At 49.1% G+C, this 18,401-nt stretch overlaps 6 protein-coding genes across 6 annotated transcripts; 3 read left to right on the top strand and 3 right to left on the bottom strand.

The window, feature by feature from the left end:
* Positions 1 to 754: 754 nt before the first annotated feature.
* Positions 755 to 4,297, top strand: FOMMEDRAFT_79429 (uncharacterized protein; the record flags this gene model as incomplete). Its single annotated transcript, XM_007264002.1, has 5 exons — positions 755 to 1,473; positions 1,538 to 2,164; positions 2,219 to 3,539; positions 3,598 to 4,156; positions 4,218 to 4,297. The coding sequence occupies 5 exons, from the start codon at positions 755 to 757 to the stop codon at positions 4,295 to 4,297; spliced, it is 3,306 nt and encodes a 1,101-aa protein (XP_007264064.1).
* Positions 4,298 to 4,882: 585 nt separating this feature from the next.
* Positions 4,883 to 8,432, bottom strand: FOMMEDRAFT_18146 (histone deacetylase clr3). Its single transcript, XM_007264003.1, has 18 exons — positions 8,384 to 8,432; positions 7,732 to 8,316; positions 7,370 to 7,658; positions 7,304 to 7,313; positions 7,106 to 7,248; positions 6,930 to 7,042; positions 6,740 to 6,867; positions 6,478 to 6,667; positions 6,382 to 6,411; positions 6,117 to 6,228; positions 6,018 to 6,065; positions 5,898 to 5,964; positions 5,741 to 5,836; positions 5,631 to 5,692; positions 5,493 to 5,572; positions 5,324 to 5,430; positions 5,169 to 5,253; positions 4,883 to 5,102 (listed from the first exon to the last, which is right to left on the bottom strand). Exons 2-18 carry the CDS (start codon positions 8,294 to 8,296, stop codon positions 5,026 to 5,028), a joined length of 2,202 nt encoding a protein of 733 aa, XP_007264065.1. The 5' UTR covers positions 8,297 to 8,316; positions 8,384 to 8,432; the 3' UTR covers positions 4,883 to 5,025.
* A 169-nt stretch (positions 8,433 to 8,601) lies between these two features.
* FOMMEDRAFT_104273 (N-terminal nucleophile aminohydrolase) lies at positions 8,602 to 9,935 on the top strand. Its single transcript, XM_007264004.1, has 6 exons — positions 8,602 to 8,821; positions 8,878 to 9,028; positions 9,086 to 9,154; positions 9,215 to 9,357; positions 9,430 to 9,700; positions 9,772 to 9,935. Exons 1-6 carry the CDS (start codon positions 8,651 to 8,653, stop codon positions 9,888 to 9,890), a joined length of 924 nt encoding a protein of 307 aa, XP_007264066.1. The 5' UTR covers positions 8,602 to 8,650; the 3' UTR covers positions 9,891 to 9,935.
* A 144-nt stretch (positions 9,936 to 10,079) lies between these two features.
* FOMMEDRAFT_166228 (uncharacterized protein) lies at positions 10,080 to 13,717 on the bottom strand. Its single transcript, XM_007264005.1, has 4 exons — positions 12,556 to 13,717; positions 11,652 to 12,502; positions 11,479 to 11,583; positions 10,080 to 11,412 (listed from the first exon to the last, which is right to left on the bottom strand). Exons 1-4 carry the CDS (start codon positions 13,646 to 13,648, stop codon positions 10,933 to 10,935), a joined length of 2,529 nt encoding a protein of 842 aa, XP_007264067.1. The 5' UTR covers positions 13,649 to 13,717; the 3' UTR covers positions 10,080 to 10,932.
* A 933-nt stretch (positions 13,718 to 14,650) lies between these two features.
* Positions 14,651 to 17,050, top strand: FOMMEDRAFT_104276 (copper radical oxidase). Its single transcript, XM_007264006.1, has 2 exons — positions 14,651 to 16,893; positions 16,952 to 17,050. Exons 1-2 carry the CDS (start codon positions 14,657 to 14,659, stop codon positions 17,019 to 17,021), a joined length of 2,307 nt encoding a protein of 768 aa, XP_007264068.1. The 5' UTR covers positions 14,651 to 14,656; the 3' UTR covers positions 17,022 to 17,050.
* A 357-nt stretch (positions 17,051 to 17,407) lies between these two features.
* On the bottom strand, positions 17,408 to 18,308 carry FOMMEDRAFT_78881 (uncharacterized protein; the record flags this gene model as incomplete). Its single annotated transcript, XM_007264007.1, has 4 exons — positions 17,408 to 17,549; positions 17,618 to 17,796; positions 17,874 to 17,957; positions 18,042 to 18,308. 4 exons carry the CDS (start codon positions 18,306 to 18,308, stop codon positions 17,408 to 17,410), a joined length of 672 nt encoding a protein of 223 aa, XP_007264069.1.
* Between the last annotated feature and the right edge of the window lie 93 nt (positions 18,309 to 18,401).

Consider the following 18,401-nt stretch of genomic DNA (forward strand, 5'->3'; position numbering starts at 1 on the left):
AGAGGTGTAGACGGCGTGCGCCAGCAATCAATCTTGTGGGTGTCTACGGTTGACACACAAGAAGTGAATGCTGGGTCTCGAAAGAGGGGCACGTGTCAAGCCTCTAGGTGATCTCGGAGATGACGGGGGGCGCTTATGCGAGCGAGTGTACTTCTATGGCAAGCCGATCATTTTCCTTTTGTTAGCTATCTGGTACATACTTTGGGTTGTATGCACTTTCAAAAAAATAAAACTTGACAGTGAGGAGTGAAATTTAGTATTCTATATCTAATCCATCGAAGGGGAGAGCAATCGCCTGAAGAACATAATTACCTATGAAAATTTTCAGTGACTCTTTGCACTGAGACTCGATCGAGGGAAATGAATGCAGTTTAATGAGCGTTACTAGTGTCGGCGGCGATCCGTCACGTCACGCGGCCGTTCCGCAGCACCCACAGGACGAGTACTGTGCACCGGTCGCATAGAGTTCCCTCTTTCTTTCTTTCTTCATCTCATCCCCCATCCCGCTGCGCTCGCAGTCCGCGTACACAATGGCAGACAGCACCCAGCCTACAAAGTCTCGCAAGGGGAAGGAGCGCGAACCTGCTCAACCAGACCTCTTCGACAGGCTCATTGCAATCCAGCGGAGTAAGGCAGCGTGAGCTATATTTCCTACGTATTTAGTCACGAACCCTACTAACCTCGTTCCTCGCGCAGCGCGAGCCGTCCAAAAGACAAGCCAGATCGCCCTCCAGTTCGACCTCCCTCACCACCGATGCCTTCCTCTCCCACAAGGAGACCTCAACAACCTGCTCCTCAAGTAGTTGTTTCGCGCTCGGACCTGCAGGACACAGCAGATGACTTCCAACGAAGGAGAAGGCAAGCTGCAGCTTCGCCGAGGGCCCATCACTCTTCAAGAGCGCAGCCTAAGCTGTATAACCCCGACACTGACCCATTTCCAATCCGTCGAACTGCCGAACCAGAGGTCATTTCGGATACGACCAGTAGCGCATATGCTCCCAAGAATGCAATGGCTTCTGTAGAGAGAGGTGCACACCACGGCCGCCTGTTTGATTATCGTAAGGACGATCCCGTCCGGTTTCATGCGCTCAGGTCCGCTCCTGCGAACGGAAATAAACCAACTCCCACACCCAAGTCGTCGGGAGACTACGTTTCGGCTTCCTCCACGTCTTCATATGCGCACTCAATTACCTCTTCGAGTTTCACCCTCAACTCCACCACCGATGGTTCTTCGGCATCTTCTGCACTCTTCGATGAGCAACCTCGAGAACACGCAAGCTCTAGCGCCTTTGCGCAGCAGTTGAAGAAGCTGTACAGGGGCATCTCAAATCTGGAATCTCGCTTGCTTAGAGAAGATGCTAAGGACGCTGCGGACGAGGCTCGGATAACGCTCAAACGTCCAAATGAAGCAATTGAAGAGCCCGAGGAAGCAGAGAAGGAAAAATGGCGCAAGTTTGTTGCGGATTACAAGGAGTACGTTATGAATATTCCCATTTCTACTTGCGGACTTTCTGACCTCTTTTGGCTTTTGCTTAAGACTCGCTGAATCAATGCACAATCTTCTTGTTCTTACTCTTGGACCGCAAGTTCCAGCGTCCCTCAGGAATATACCAACGAAATATAACATCATCATTCGTTTATGGACCCATGCATTCAACCGACCACTCGAAACTCTCCGCCGTGCATCGTTTCATTCCGCCATCGCCCTCGAACATCTACAGGAATTCATCATATATGCATACACATTCTACTCTATGCTTCTAGAGGAGCAGACGCTTGAAAGCTTCAAATCTGGGTGGCTTGAAGCTTTGGGTGATCTCGCGCGATACCGCATGGCCATTGCTGCGATGACGACACCCTCTACTGCGCTCACCGGCTCGAGCGAGTTTGTGCCGGTGAATCAGCAAATGTTGGCTGCCCAGACTCAGCCGGATGAGTCGATAGCGCGTATCGATGACTCGCCAGGCCCAAGCGTAGGCGTTGCTGCGGCACGGGCGCTCGAACTTGAACCCGAGAAAGAACGGTGGCGCTCAATCGCGCGTGACTGGTACGCTGCGGGCCTGGCTGATATGCCAGGGACAGGTAAACTACATCATCACCTTGGACTATTAAGCCGGGATGTCGAAACGGAGGAGCTGCGGGCAGTATATCACTTTTGCAAGAGGTATGTTTAGTCCATTAACTCATTTGAACCAATTCTAAATATGCATTATTCAAGTATGACTACCCTCCACCCGTTCCCGACATCCCGAGAATCAGTTCTGCAACTCTGGTCAGTTGCTGCGCAGACGAAGCGATCAATGCCGGATTCCTCTGTAGAAGACCTTTTTGTGCTTTTGCACGGCATGCTCTTTACCAATGTGCAATTGGACGATTTCCCGCCAACTCTGGCCCGCTTCATGGAGCGGCTCCAGATAGAGGGTGCAGAAGAACGGGTCTGGATTATGATGGCAGTCATCAATATCTCGGCCCTGCTCGAGTATGGAAAACCGACTGGCGTGCTCCGAAGCACTGGAGGCATTGGAAGTGGGGCCTCGGGTAGCAAGGATATGTCTTCCGCCGCACAAGCTGCAGCTGCGAGTGCGAAGGTCAACATGCTGGTAAAGAAGGTTGATGAAATGGAGGTCGATGACGGTGAAAACGGTGGTGCTTCTCCCGTGATGCGCGAAGATATCAACGTGAAGAGCAATGGTGTTCTCAATGTATCTCCGATGCTAGTCAATACCCAAGCAGTTTCCTCGGAACAGAATGAGGTCCCTCTGGCATTTAAATATGCCTTGCAGCTCACCTTCGAGATGTTTGCCTTCACGCTTCGACATCCTACTCGTAAAGCGACGCCGTTTTCCCGACCCTCTTTAAACCCCTACAACACGGTGATCCTCACGTTCCTTGCGACAGTTATGAAGCATCCTGCCGTCCAAAGAGCACTGGAACGCGCTATTCCATGGCAAGAACTTGCCGCTTTCTTCAGTAGGATCCCTCCGAGTGACGTCCCTCAGATTGAGAGCGGTGTCCGATTGACCAGCGGATGCACACCACTCCCAGAAGACTGGTGTCTTCGGGGAATGGAGTGGGGCGGACGCCGTGTTTATGAACGAGGATTCTGGAAGGGTGGCGAAGATCGGCATATGGAACTCGAGATTCTCGACACGCGCGAGGACAAAGAAGGCCTTACGGATGGTGTTATCGAAAGCGATGATGAGACAGAAAAATCGACAAAACAGGGAGGCAAGAGTACGCGTTGGGTGAGAATTGCTCGTGCAGCTGGTATCTTTACGAAGATTGTTCCCGGTTTCAGCTGGAACGCAGTGACGCGTGCTTTCGGGGTCTCTGGAGTTTTGGATGAGAAAGTGATGAGATGGATCGAAGAAGACAGACTTGAACGCGAGGAAGAGGAACGAAGACGGAGTAGGCGTCCATGGACATCTGATGAAATGGATGTCGACGAGGATAATGGCGCATTTGCTGACGATGTTTCGGACGATGACAGCGAGAGCTCGAGTGACAGCGAAGAAAGCGAGGAAGTGAAAGTTCTTAAGGTCAGTTGAGACTTACTTTCATCAGCATTGTTACTTATAAGATTACTTTCATAAACAGGCAAGACGCCGTGAGCTTCTCCGAATGCTTCGAACGACGAAAGACATTGCAAGATCGCGCGCCCGACCTCGACGACCTCGACCCCGTACATCGCAACGACGCGCACTGCGAGTCGTGCCTGGGTATACTGTACTTGTCATTGACACGAACTTCCTTTTGTCCTCCCTATCCATGTTTGCCACCCTTGTTGACTCCATGAAGTGGACCATCCTTGTTCCTCTTGCAGTCATCACGGAGTTAGATGGCATTGCGACGAACCCATCAACTCTTGGCGAAGCCGCCACTGCTGCGATCTCATACATTACTTCGCATATCCGTACACACTCACGTTCGTTGAAAGTCCAGACGTCGAAAGGGAATTACTTGCAAAATCTGAACGTTCGCAGCGAACAAATTGACTTCGTGTCGGACTCATGGGAACGGAGTATGGATGACCTGATTCTCCGCGCGACAGTTTGGCAAGATGACCATTGGGTTGATCGATCTGCCATCTTGGAATCCCCCAACCGCGATACTTCTGGTGCTGCTAAAGTCGTCCTCATTAGCTTCGATCGTAATTGTGAGTCTCCGTCATCTTTATGCATAACACACACAGTAATTAACAATGGTATCAACCGCAGTACGTTTGAAAGCGCGTGCTAGACAGCTTGATGCAGCCGATGAACGTGACATGGCCGAGATTTTGAAGGCTGGTTCTTGAACCTCAAGTCAAGAAATACTTGCTTTATCTAATTCGCCTCCACTGCGAACCATTTCCATAACCTGGACCTACTGCACGCTGCGCTTTATCCTGGATGCGGGATCCGTGCAACTCTGAAAGTAGGCCGCATCCAACACGAAACGGAGTATAATCTCCCACCCTTCCGGCCTTCCAGCCGACCGAGGACGACAGGTTTCATGTCCTCTCTACACTGCTAGCATTCCAAGCTTCGGCTGGTATGGGACAATATCATGGCATCCAATCCCCTCGTTTTTATTGCATGTTTCGACTCAATCGGGCAATTCTCATTTTGGCATTTTTTATCCTAAGTATACGCACAATCATTCGGACTACTGTCTTTTTTTTTCTTTGCTACTTAGCTTGGTAAATGGATATATCCACATCATGTCTTTCCTTGATTCTCTGTTTTCTTTTTTTTCCTCGTCCTTGTTTTCCTTTGCTTTTTTCTTTCTTTATTAGCTGTTTGTAGCCTTTTCTTTCTATTTCTTTCGACCTCTAGTGCTTTGTTATTGTATGAAAATTGTACAATGACACGGTTATGGGTTTCTCATTCGGAAAAGTTTGGTTATATGTGGTGTTTACTCTAAACACGAAAGCAAAACAAGTGCTAGATCAGATGAAGAAAGAGACAATGCAAGCAGATGACACGACGGTAAAGTTCTACTAAATCTAAACTACATTGAAAGACAGCATCCAGTACTGGCTCATTACGACAACTTAGACTCAATGAACGACGTGATGTCCGGGAGGGCATGGGACAAAATTTTAACTCGTTTCTTTTCGTCTATGGCGAAGTAATATGAGCCACTTGGCTTGTACAGGAATTTCTTTGATGATTCGATTGACGTACTATAAAACTTCACTTTCCCGTGCTTCTTGCGTATCTTTCCCTCGATGTTGAGTTCGTGGTCCAGAGGGGCAGCAACGAAGGAGCTCTGTGTTCGAATATCGTTAGTTTACATTCCATACAAAGATGGATTAATTGTAGATTGGTGGGGCTCTTACTTTTGTGTACCAGTCCCTGAGTTCGTCTTCGTGCCTCGGGATACTAGGGATGTCTTCTCGCCCAACGATCAACACAACAGCTTGGACTGTATCCATTACAGTTTGTACTACAATGTTTGCTTTAGAAAATGCTGGTGGTTTGAAAGTAGTAAGGAGGAAGGCTGTGTACCACGAGTGCTCAAAAGGTCCATGACAGCTTGACATTCAGGACCATGTCCTATCAAGACAATTTTCTTTGCCTGTGAAAGCCTGTCCACGCGTAGGATGAGATATTATCGCATGATGAACGGCACGATAGTTTGCTCACAGAATGTAGTTGTCCCACAGGTAGGATACGACCTCGCGAGCGAGCTCCGACCAACTTCGTCTCTGCATAACGTTAAAGTATTTATCGATTTTGTGCAAGTAAATACTGACATGGTTGGGCTGTGGAGGCCTTGGGTACGTGTTGATTTCCGCGTAAGCGTATCCCTTCTGCCTCACCCATTCTACAAGCCGTTTAGTAACGTCCAACTATTGGACATACAGTAGATAATTAGCGTTATACAATGTATTTTCGTTTTAGTATACGTACTAAATAGGAGTGCTCGAGTTGCACATCGCATACCATGGCGCCGGCGACCTCAACTAGTAGGTTGCCACTAACAATGAACATTGTCAGGAACGGGTACTGTAAGTGTGCATTACAACTCACAATTGATGTACAAGTAGGACCAGGGTATCCTTATCCATGACATCTTGGCTGTTAAATATCAGCCCCACCTAACACTATCTGCATTGAACAGAAGCTTACGAGCAAATGACTTGAGACTGATAGCGCTCTTCTACCTCTGTGTCTAGAAGCGGTACTTGCACCATCTGGTATTCTCGATAGAGGTATTCTTGACGATGTATCTTAAGTAGTTCTGTGGAAGAGCAAGGTCAGATAAATAGACAAGCGTATAAGGCATAACGGCTGATTAGGGTAAACCGAAATCGGACAGGTGAAAACATGCTTTGCTTTTCGACGATGTAACCTTGATATCGGGGAAAAAATATGAAAAGAACCAGAAACTAACCGGGTATCGAAAGTGTCTGCTCCGGGTATTCTGAATTCGAACGACATAGCAGTCTGTTAATCGCATATTGTCGAGAGAGAAAAAACGATAACGCACCCTCACGAGGTTCACAAGAAGTTACGTCAAGGTTCTGCCAATACCTATGTTGTCGTTTGGCTACGAGCCATACAGTCTCGGTAGCTGCTTCATTCGCCACTACCGGCTTCAACTCTGGAGGCGCATCACCTAAAAGGACCCGAGTTACAGCGAGTGCAGAGTTTGAAATGGATTCGACATTGTATCCGCCCTATCGGAAATCAAGGGGGGTTTGTGAGGACTGCACCGTTGGCAAAGCCTTCGATGAATAAGAAAGACTTGCCTCCAACGCAACGACGAGCTTCCCGCCGGCGAGCGATGACAGCATGTGCGTCATCATCGCATAACCTGCCGGTGTTACGTGGCATTCACCAAGATCATCTCCATCAGCTGCGTCAAAGCCTGCTGAAACTAAATTTATATAGTGAGAAAGTAGTCGATACAGGGCTGAAGACGAAACCCAGGTTACTGACTTATGACAAGCTCGGGAGCAAACTGCATAGCTATTGGTATGACAATCCTCGTGAAAGCATGAATGTACTCTGCATCTCCCATCCCGGCTTCTGGCCATGGAATATTTACTGACCTAACATTTTCAAAAGCCAACCATTCAAATAAGTTTCTTCATAATAAGAAACGATACACTCACGTTCCCTCTCCTGCTCCTTCGCCACAGGAATCTAATCCGCCAAAAGGTCCACCGGGGTAAAATATACCATTTTCATACCGATGAATTGATATGTACAACACGCTAGGATCATCGTTAAAGGCGCGCTGTGTCCCATTGCCTTGATGGATCAGATTATTAATCGAACGGATATCTAACACTAATGGAATACTAACCATGATGCACATCCCTTTGCATTGAAAGGTCAGTCAGGGAAGATACCATAATCAGAGACTTAGAACACACCAATCTAAGATCAGTATACGTTTCAAAGGCGTGAGTTGTTGCACGACGCGCGCAGCCACGGCAACATTGTTAAAGAAACAAAAACCCATGTGCTCTTCTGGCTCTGCATGATGGCCAGGAGGACGAACGATAGCGAATGATTTTTCTAGCTCACCGCGTGCAACAGCCAGTGCAGCTTCGATGACGCCACCGCAGCTGAGTTGAGCAGCCATGGTAGTACTTGGACAGACATAGAGTGAAAGAAATTCATAGTAAGCCTCTGACATGGCGATTTGTTCAGAGTCCATTCCTATGCATGAAAGAGGTTACGATGTGTCGTCAGTACGAAGTCACTTAAACTTATGCGATATGAATGCAGTTACGGGCTATCATCTGGACCTTCTCCCAGTGGTCTTCGCTATGGACCAGCATTGCCTCCATTTTACGAACTGGACGGATGGGAATGTGTTTCATGCGTAACAGACAACCGAAATTGCGGAGCCTCATATAAATACCGGCTATTCGAGCAGGCTGCTCCGGATGGTCTTCATGATTGCTTGAGGTCACAGGCGCATGGTTCATCATACGGACATCATAAACGTAGCCGAAACGAGGCATCTGCGCAGCCTCTCGTTCCAGAGGGACAGAACTCGGTCGAACGAGCGTTTGAGCAGCCGCCATTTCTGTTCTCGCAGTAACTGCTGACCCGGTTGGTGCAGAGGAGGATTCGTGCGTTTCGTCTAGGACGTGAACGGGCTCTTCGTTGGGTGTTACGCCGTCAATGTCCATAGATCTGGACTCTTCTGCAGTCTCTTCAAGAGTTACATTTTCAGTCTGAGTCACTACTTCCTCTATCCTCGCATCAGATGTCCCAGTAGCTGCGGAGGGTGCAGAGGCTTGCGACCCTCCTCTCATTAGACCACTGACCATTGCAGTGAGGAAGGACATGGAAGAGGAAGGTTGGCGTTCTAGGATATTAAAAGATCAAACTGAAATAAGTTGTGTTCTAAAGCCCCACTGCTCTTGAAGTCGTACCAGTGCAGAAAGAAAGGTTCTAATGATAAGCTGGACACAAGCGATGAGAGGATAGATGACAGGACAGGATGAGGTCAAGAATCCAAGGCCTTTGTGGTGGTAAAAACAAGCAGAGATGCACACTGCACAAGTAATAATAGCAAATCACATGACATCTGATTACGTACGGTGTAAATCGTTAAACGCGCGTCGCGTTCACTCTGGTATATACGAGCCGCGTCACTGTGTAGATTAAGCCAACCTGTATTCTTCCATCTTGCAACGACGATGAACACCCTTGTACGCAAATTTGCAAGTCCGAGCCACGATTTAGAACTTCGTAAGGCCCACGAAGAGCTGGAAGAGGACGGCTTCACCAATGCCATGTGGGGTTCTTCAGCTGGCTTTGGCAACTTAAGCAAGGGTGCTCCGATGTTCAAGCTCCCATCTCTTGCAGACGTGAGTCTCCAAACACTGTCTTACAGACCGAGCTTTGTACTGAGCGTATAACTCAGCCAACAGCTTTCCTGCGTTTACACACCGATGACCATGCAGACCCATCATGCCGGATTAAGATCCAGCATGGTACCACCACTCTTGCATTCCGTTACCAGGGCGGCGTCATCGTCGCAGTAGACTCGCGTGCGACCGCAGGATCATATATTGGTATTTACCCTATCAGTACCAGCCTCTGGACGACATTCAGCTGAAATATCCATACAGCCTCTGGAACTGTCAAAAAGGTCATCGAGATCAACAAGTTCTTGCTTGGGACTATGGCTGGAGGCGCAGGTATAATCCTCTTCCTGTTTTCTGGAAGTACCCCACGTTGATCTTGGTCTTGATGCATAGCCGATTGCCAGTTCTGGGAAACATATCTCGGCATGCAATGTAGATTACACGAACTACGGAATCACGAACGCATATCCGTTGCAGCAGCCAGCAAATATCTCTGTAATCTCGTATACTCTTATAAAGGTACAGGACTCAGCATGGTACGTTATCCCCATTCTCTTTATAACCGTTTCCACTACTAGTCCATATACTTAACCTTTTATTTATCGTAGGGTACAATGATCTGCGGATGGGACAAGACCGGCCCAGCAGTCTTCTACGTCGACTCAGACGGCCAGCGGCTGAAAGGCGACCTCTTCTCCGTCGGCTCCGGTTCGACGTTTGCATATGGTGTACTTGACCAGGGCTACCACTGGGACCTCACAGACGACGAAGCAATAGAACTGGGACGTAGAAGTATCTATGCCGCGGGTCATCGTGATGCTTTCTCTGGTAACACGATTAACGTGTACCACGTCAAAGAAGATGGTTGGACATTCATTGGTACGTTCGACATGTCTGATTTCGAATATTTGTCCTCACGAGAAGTAACCTTTCGGTTTCGTCCTTTACAGGAAACTACGACGTCTCGAAGATGCATTACGAAGGTTCCGGAAACGTCCCAGGCTCAGCCGGTGTGGCATACGGCTATGACGTGCGAACCAGCTCAGCAACCGTCGTCGTACCTGAGTAGGGAACGATACATATTTGTATTTCATACATCAGTCGAAATCAAATTCCTTTACTTCTCGTGGCGCGCGTGCAATGTTAAAGTTAATCCACACGACAGGCATCGAGACAATTTATTCCCAAGAACTTCGATTATATCACCAGTAGAAATCGGGTTAAGTACTAGATGCTAATACAAGGTATAAGAAACAGAGGGCCCATCGAAGCATACTGAAAAGAGAGATGGTAAAGAATGAAGAGCATAGTACGAAAGACGACGTGAAGGAAAGTGTGCTAAAATACAGCCTACAGGAGGTTAAAACATCAAATCAAGGAAGAGAGAAACAAGAGGAGATTAAGCTACGCGTAGTCCAGTGGTCCAGAGAAGTCCAAGAAGGAAAGAAAGAATCCGATCAATATATAGTCTGTCCAAGGAATTTCTTAACAATAAATCAATATATCAAGTCCAAATCGAAGCGCCCTCGGGTATATGTAGATGGAGAGATATTTAGCCTTGGCTTATCACGGTAACGGTATCTGGTTTAGTTATGCGCAAGAATCCGAAAGAAATTGCATATGCAGAAAAGGGTGGAATGTCGTAAACGAAATATGAGAGATATGGGATAGATGTGACGGTAGGAAAGTGGAAATGAAGGGGGGTGAACCGAATGAGAGACAAGGCGACCGATTAGAGGGGGGTAAGTAAGCGACGAGACTTGTCCAAGAAGCGAATAATCCAATATATTCTGGGGTGGATTCGTGTATGTGTGGAGTGGGCGAGGGTCCAGAGATTAGGCGCCGACCGTATGAGCCTACCAAGTAGAGAGGGCGAGGTGAAATTCGACAGGATAAGAATGCGAAGATGAGCACATAAGGACCATTATACGGTTCAAAGATACCGAACTGCGAGATGTGGACTTGGGTCGATCGATCTGCTGAGAGTGTGAATGGAATTGCGTCATGTATCCAGGTGTACCAGGGCAAAGCTAGAGAACTACAAGGATTGATGGAAAAGGTGAAGAAGACGAGACAAGGGGAAAGGCAATGGGGTCGTTCAGCTGCGTGGATTAGCGCAATTCAATGAACTGTGTCCTGCGTCGCATTGCCCGTACATCAGGGTCGCTATCACGGTCACGATCCGCCATCCGTAAGCCGCTCATAAGGTCTTTGAATAATCCAGCCTTTCCAATATCGTCCATATCCTCGTCAGGGGCCATTATGTCCATTTCCATCCTCAAGTTTGCATGACGCTCGCATAACATTAGCCCATCGACTTCCCAATACTCCTCCAGTCTCTCTGTGCAGCGCCGTTTTCCGCCTTCGGCGCCAGACAAAGACCCAATTGAGCCTATGGACTCCGAATAACGGAATTCGCAAATAAGGTGTTCAGGGTGGTACCGTTCACCAGTGTGTGCCACTGCACATGGACCTTCAATAGGCTGCCCACATGCCAGATCAGAGCATAATGAGTCATTCGCCTCGTGATAATGGTACCGGCAATAAGGTTTTCCGTCGAAGACGTAGAACTCTTTGTCCGGAAATGGTTGCTACGTATGCCAATTGTTAACATACGCACTTGATGCATTAAAACAACGTTGATGAGAACGACATACCTGACACTTGTGGCAGTTGAAGCAGTCGCGGTGGTACTTGCCCTTGAGCTGCCCGTCTGCAGATGACACGGCCTGCTTCTCAATGGGCCGGTTGCATTTTCGGCACTAGGTTCGATAGGTTGTAAGCTTAATCGACATCACACCCAACGGAAGCGCAAGGCGTCAGAGCTTACCTTTGGCAAATACATCATTTTCCAGCATCTCTCACACAGCACTCCAGCACCTTCTGCACGTATCCAGCGTCCATCTTCAATACTCTTGTTACATTTTGTGCATTGACGTGGCCGCCGTTTCGCATCCGTGCCTTCCTTCCCCTCTCTTGATCCGCCCATCGCCGGTGTCGTGCGGGAACGTGCGGGCAGCTTCGGTGACCGAGTTGCCGAGGTAGGTGAGAGTGGAACATTGGAAGGTAGCGGAGGACGCTCCTCAGATAATGTATCAAGTGCACGGTACCGGTCGCGTTCCAATGCACCAGTCGACTTGGTAGTACTGCGGGATGCGTAACTATATGCAGAGGAAGCCGACGCAGACCGAGTTGGGAGACCCTTGAGAGATTGTGGAGGCGACGAAGGGCTGGTAGACGGAAAAAGAATGTGACCACCTTCGCGTCTCGATTTTTTACTCGAAGCTCTGGAAGGCGGGGAAGTAGGTGAAAGTGCAGACTCCGTTTCCCGATCGTACGCAAGACCAGAACTACTGTAATCGGAGTCAGACGGTGAAGCAGGCGCCCCATTTTTCGGCGTATTAGCGGAGACGGCTGTCGTATCTACGCCCAAATCCTTGTTCTTAAAGCGCTCAGAGAGACGTGAGCGAATTGAAGAACTGGAGCGCACGGTCCGAGGAGTGACCGTATCGGGAGTTTTAGGTGACAGGGTTCGGGTAAGCCCAGTTAAAGTGCCATTCACAGGGGAAGGGGTCCGCGAAGAAACGATTCCTGGCTGAGGAACTACGTTGGGTGAATGAGGCGAAGGAGACCGGGGCGAGTGCGATGACAGAGGGGTATTTGGAGAAAGTGAGGATGTTGCTATAGACCTGCTGTTCAAAAAGTGTCTTTCATGACAGGTGGTAAGTACTTACAAGGTTGAGTAACATTTGCATCGATATTCAAATGTCTCGGTGCATTGATCCTTCTGCCATCCATTCCGATAGTGGGTGTCCGCATTCTATCGGGTGCCTGGTCTCTATTCAGAGAAGCAGCTAGCATTGCCGCCTGTGCAACGGCTTGAAAGCCTCGTCTTCCCACACCGGCCATATTTACTTCACCTTCATGCAGTCCGTTGCCTCCTGGCTGGCCAGTAGGAAGTGGAGGGGGACGTTGAGCACCAGCACTATATGGACCGAATGGACCCGGGTTGCGCATACCGTCGTGTGACGGTCGTGAATCTAGTGATGGACGCGCGGAGGCCGGGCGGTCCATTGAAACTCGGGAGGGCGGTATGTCTATTGAAGGACGTGAAGGAAGAGAAATTGGGCCAGGGGGGCGCGACATAATCGGACTCTTGTTCTGAGCGGGGTTTGTAGGCAATGGTGGCCGATTTTCCGAACTAAATGTCGAGCGCATGGAGCTCACGCTCGGTCTCCGTGAATTAGTGATGGAGCCAGGAGAGAAAGAACGAGGGATCTCAGACCGTCCTACTGGAGATATTGATTGCGCATGTGGGGTACCTATGCGCATGGGTGCTTCAAGCCTTGCACCAGCACTGACTGAAGTTGGAAGTGGTGGAGATATATGATCAGACGGTGGAATCTGCACGTGTGGACGACGCGACATTGACGAGCTGCGTGAACGACGTGATACGCTAGGCGCTGGTGAAACTGATTTAGACGGTGGAGGGACGCCTGGTTGCGGCGTTTTCGACCGGCGGAAAGCCCTGTCTATCATAGAGCGTGCATTGCGCTCGGCGTCATTATTACTGCCCAGACTCACATTGCCATTCGGTTTCGTTATATTCGTGTTCACTTTGAGAGGAGTAGGAGCCGCGACGGACTGGGAAGCTTGGCGGATTTTTTCAAGAATAGCAGAGGGGCGGGGAGTGGAAGATGGTGGCGGAGGACAGATATGGTCGCCGAGGTCAGCAAGTGCTACAGGCTGGTTGCAGTTAGAGCATTTTACAGTTGGAAGAAGCTGCGAAATGCGTTCTCCTGGGATCTGCGGGAGCTTGAGAGCCATGCAGAGGCCGAGTGATAGGGGTGGTCAAAGAGATATGTATGGTACAGACTGCCAGAGTGACGAGAGAGCAGCGAGGGAAGAGGAGGAGGTGCCGGCGGGCGTGGATGTCGTCGCAGACGAGGAGAAGATGGAGGAAGGAGGGAGAGAAGGACCGTGATTAGGCGAGATTAGAGTGTAGAGTAGGGAAAAACAAAAGAAAGATATCACAGAACACGACAACGGCTCCTGCTAACTGGACACACGAATAAGGAAATTCACGTCGATCGCCCTCTCTAATACCTCATCTCCGGTCACTTCTTCCGTCCCAACAAAGTGCCCGAAGTCCTCACTGCATGACAACGTTTGTCTGGCCAATATCCGCTCCTTTCTTGCTTCAGCATCAAGTTGCAAATAACTCGCCTGTATTCGCTGTCCCTTTGTGCTTGATCGCATTGGACATTTCAGCTTGACTGGTGTCGCGTGAGCTAATCGCCGGCCGAGTAAACACTTAAGCGAATCATCACATTCCACCAAGTACAGATCAGCAAATTTTCCAACTCGAACACGACGCTAAGCCATGTCGGGAGGGGAGCATTCAATTGGTGGCAGCGTTAACTGCTCAACCGCGGTTCGTGTCCGACGTGAAGCAGATGGCAGAGGCGGGAACCACGCAGACGACTGATGTCGGCTCATGGGTGCTGTTGCGTTGTTGCTACCGAACGTGAGACGTGTGGGCGAGAGAAGCAGCGCAGGGCCGGAACAGGTGCGGATTGGCGGTTTATTTCCGGCGGGGAACGACGGATCGGCGCGCATGTAAAGCTTCTGCGTGGAAAATCAGGCATCAAAATCAATGCCGTCAACCGCAAATCCCCGGCCTGTGGCCTAGTGCTTTTCAATTTATTCTGCATCACGTGCACTGTGCGTTGTTTCTAACACATTACACAAGCGAATAAAACGCGTGCATCGTCCTCGGCGGCAAGATCTATTTTGCTGCTGCTACTGCTATACTAGTGCCACCCTTGTCTCACAATGCGCGCCCTTTGTTCGGCGTTTGCTATCTGCGGTCTTATCCATCTCGTCTACTCGAGAGACTCAGCCTGGAATGGCCACGTCTCTCCTGGCTCCACGACTCCTGCGAAATTCACACCCTTCTACGTTCCCAGCGGAAGCAAGCAGATTGACTCCGATGACCCAGCTATCCGCCATTCTCGCGCTTGGAAGACTATTTATTCTCCAGCCTATGTTAACGGCTCTGCTCTCAGCACAACACAACGCGACGCATATGCCACCTATACCTTCTCTGGCACGGGCATTGAACTTTATGGCAGCAAAGGCAAACACTTTGGCAAGGCAGCTGTCTTTATCGACGGAAAACTTGCACAAACAATCAACAACTACGCCAGCCAAGACCAACAGCAGCAGCTTCTATTCTCCATGTATAGTCTGACGTCGGCGGCGCATGAGATTAAAATAGTCAATAAAGGCTCAACGACAGGCTCTCAATTGCAAATTGACGCCTTCGTAGTGACAAGTCTCACATCGCAGACCAAGCCTGTTGTGAACAACGAACAATCTCCCACCCCAGAACGAAAAGTTCTCGTCGCTCAAACACCGACTTCTGGTGAGTGGCTGCTTACCCAGAATGGCTCCACCGGCGTGGCCGCAATGCAACTCGCCATTATCTCGTCGTCACACGCAATTATAATTGACAAGGTCGAGCACAACCCACTTACAATTGATGGGCACCCTGCCTGGGGTGCACTGTACAACCTTAACACTCACGCTGTCAAGGCACTTCATATGAAGTCGAACTCCTTCTGTGCTGGCGGCACTTTTCTCTCCAACGGTACTCTCATCAATGTCGGTGGTAATCCAGTTGTCTCGGACAAGACTGCTGCAGCTGACTTTGGGGACGTCGATGGTTTGCAAGCAATACGCCTGTTCCACCCTTGTGACTCGGACTCTGTGGTAGACTGTGACATCTATGAGAATCATACTCGGATTCGTATGGCATCTCCTCGCTGGTACAACACTGTGATACGCCTTTCGGATGGAAGCGCAATGATTATAGGCGGTTCCAAGAAAGGTGGCTGGATGAACAATGCTACTACGAATAACCCAACTGTAGAATACTACCCTCCCAAAGATATCAAGGGGTCTAACGGGCTCCCGATTACGCTTCCCTTTCTAAAGGAAACTCTGAACTCAAACCTCTTTCCCATCGCATTCTCACTTCCAGACGGTAGGGTCTTTATCTCAGCAAACGAGGATGCCACGATCTATGACTGGAAAACAAACTCTGAGCGTCGTCTACCACAGATTCCAAATGGGGTGCGCGTGACGTATCCTATGACAGGCACCGGTCTTCTGCTTCCTCTGTCTGCAGAAAATAAATACACCCCTGAAATTCTTCTATGCGGAGGATCCGCGGCGGATGATACGAAGCCAGGCTATGAACTAAATTCACAGGATCCTGCTTCGTCACAGTGTTCTCGACTCGTTCTTACTGAAGAGGGTATTGCCGCTGGCTGGCAAGTTGAACAGATGCCTCAGCCACGTGTCATGCCGGATGCTGTCCTTCTACCGACTGGTGAGGTCCTGATTGTCAACGGAGGTGCCTCGGGCATCTCAGGTTATGCGAACGTCATTGGCCAAGTCGGTCAGTCGAATGCTGATAACCCTGTTTTGATGCCTGTCCTGTATGATCCTTCTGCGGCAGCAGGTTCACGGTTTAGCAGTTCAGGAATGCCGACCAGTGCAATCCCGAGGTTGTACCACTCCGTTGCGACTCTCACGCCGAGCGGTGCTGTTATGATAGCAGGTTCAAACCCAAACCTTGACCGCAGTGAGGTAAAGTATGGAACAGAATATCGAGTTGAATGGTTGTACCCTCCATACATGAATCAGGCACGTCCCACAATTGCAGAAGCACCGGACATGATAGGCTTTGGGGGGTTGGCGCATTTACGCGTGCAATGGTCAGGGGGAGCGAAGCCGTCGATATCAGATACAGTGAAGATAGCGTGTATGGACCTTGGGTACGTTACGCATGCCGTACACGCGAACTCACGCTTGGTGTACCTTGAATTCAAGCATGATCCGAACGATGCAAGTACATTACTTGCTATGGGCCCTCCGAGTGGTGAAGTTTATCCACCTGGTCCGGCATGGTTGTTTGTGGTCGTAAATGGTGTGCCAAGTGAAGGAAAGAAAGTACTTATTGGCGATGGTGCGGGACCGGAGGTGAATGAAGCTGCATTGAAGAAGTGAGTCGTTCTTGAATGTGTACCTGATCCGTGAGTATCTGCTTATTGAGATTCTCAGCATGCTGGAGAAAACCCAGGTTGATCAGTACGAGGCTGAGAAAAAGGGCGATGAAGATGACAGTGAATGACGACTCGGATCGGACGGGCGTCCGTTTACAGCAGACAGTACTAACTACATACACTCTTTCTTCAAATATTTTGGATTACTTGCCTACAAATGGACAACTTTGCATTCGTTTATACCCACACCATCTTCTTACGAAATACCATTTTCATACCCATGTACGCAGCCAATATTCGTTTCTAAAACTTACAATTTGTAGACTAGCACACATGTATCACATAGGCTGAACAAATCCTTCTAACTAATCATTCCACATTATACGGGCCAGTCGGGTTTCGAAAGTAGTACACGGCATGATAACACAACGTTCTATGAATACGGACAAAAAAAAGCGAGACCGGCGCGTGAAACAACTTGCAATACAAGAAAATGCTAGATGCACAGTAGAATCTAAATGGCGCGCTGGCGCATTCGACTGGCGACCGTACGGAGGCCAGCATACACTTTACCCGGTGGAGAACCGAGGATGAGCGAGACGATGGCATCTCGTGCGATTTTGATATTTTGGAAGGCACCGAGGATGTGAATTTTTCTAGAAGAAAAGAAATGTCAAAAAGGCTCCTAAAGTTAAGAAGAGAATGAGATAGATGAATAACGTACGTATCGGCCAAGATGACTCGTGTACGGCTTGCGTTTTCGATTGTGAACTTTGTCTTGCCACTGTGACCTGCGATGCGCCCGATTGCGCGTGCGAGGTGGTCGCCGTGGAGTGTTTTGACGTCTTTGATCTCGAAGGAGTCAAGGTAGAGGTCGTCCATTCGGAGAAGTGCGATGGAGTCCTAGTGTAAAGAAATGAATGAAGTGATTAAGTATTTTAAACATGCCTCTTGATAGAGGGGCAGGGGGTTGAACATACATTTACATCGAATCCGAGAGCAAAAGCTTTGACGAAGTCGGCACCCTTTTGGATCGACCCGACTTCTTTGGTGTATTTTGATGTCTGTCGATTAAAATCACATTCGAGTTAGTTTAATCAAGAAGATGAATAAATGCTGGCAAGAACGTTGATTAATAGCATACGCACTCGTATTTCAACACACCGCCGATGTACGTTCATCCGCACTTGTAGACCCAGCACCTCAGTCAATGGACCAAATATGTTTACCCATTCGTTCTTGAGTGGTGTCATTCGGTGCGGTGGGATTGGTATTCGACGCATTTCGCTCTTCTTCGCGAGTGCAGCTTGTTGAGCGGCGGTACTCAGTGGTTCGAAGGTTATTGTGTTGGGTGTAGAAGCAGGAGCGGGAGCAGAAAATGGATGGGAAGGGGCCTTTGTGGAATCGTCTATCATAAGTGCATCGTCGTTGTCCCCGGCATTCGGTGTAGCTTGTACGACCACCTTCGAAGTTTCAACGGCGCCTGAAGGTCCACTTGTACCTTCCAT

This window comes from Fomitiporia mediterranea (assembly GCF_000271605.1).
Source record: "Fomitiporia mediterranea MF3/22 unplaced genomic scaffold FOMMEscaffold_3, whole genome shotgun sequence".
In the NCBI taxonomy this organism is placed as follows: Eukaryota; Fungi; Basidiomycota; class Agaricomycetes; order Hymenochaetales; family Hymenochaetaceae; genus Fomitiporia; species Fomitiporia mediterranea.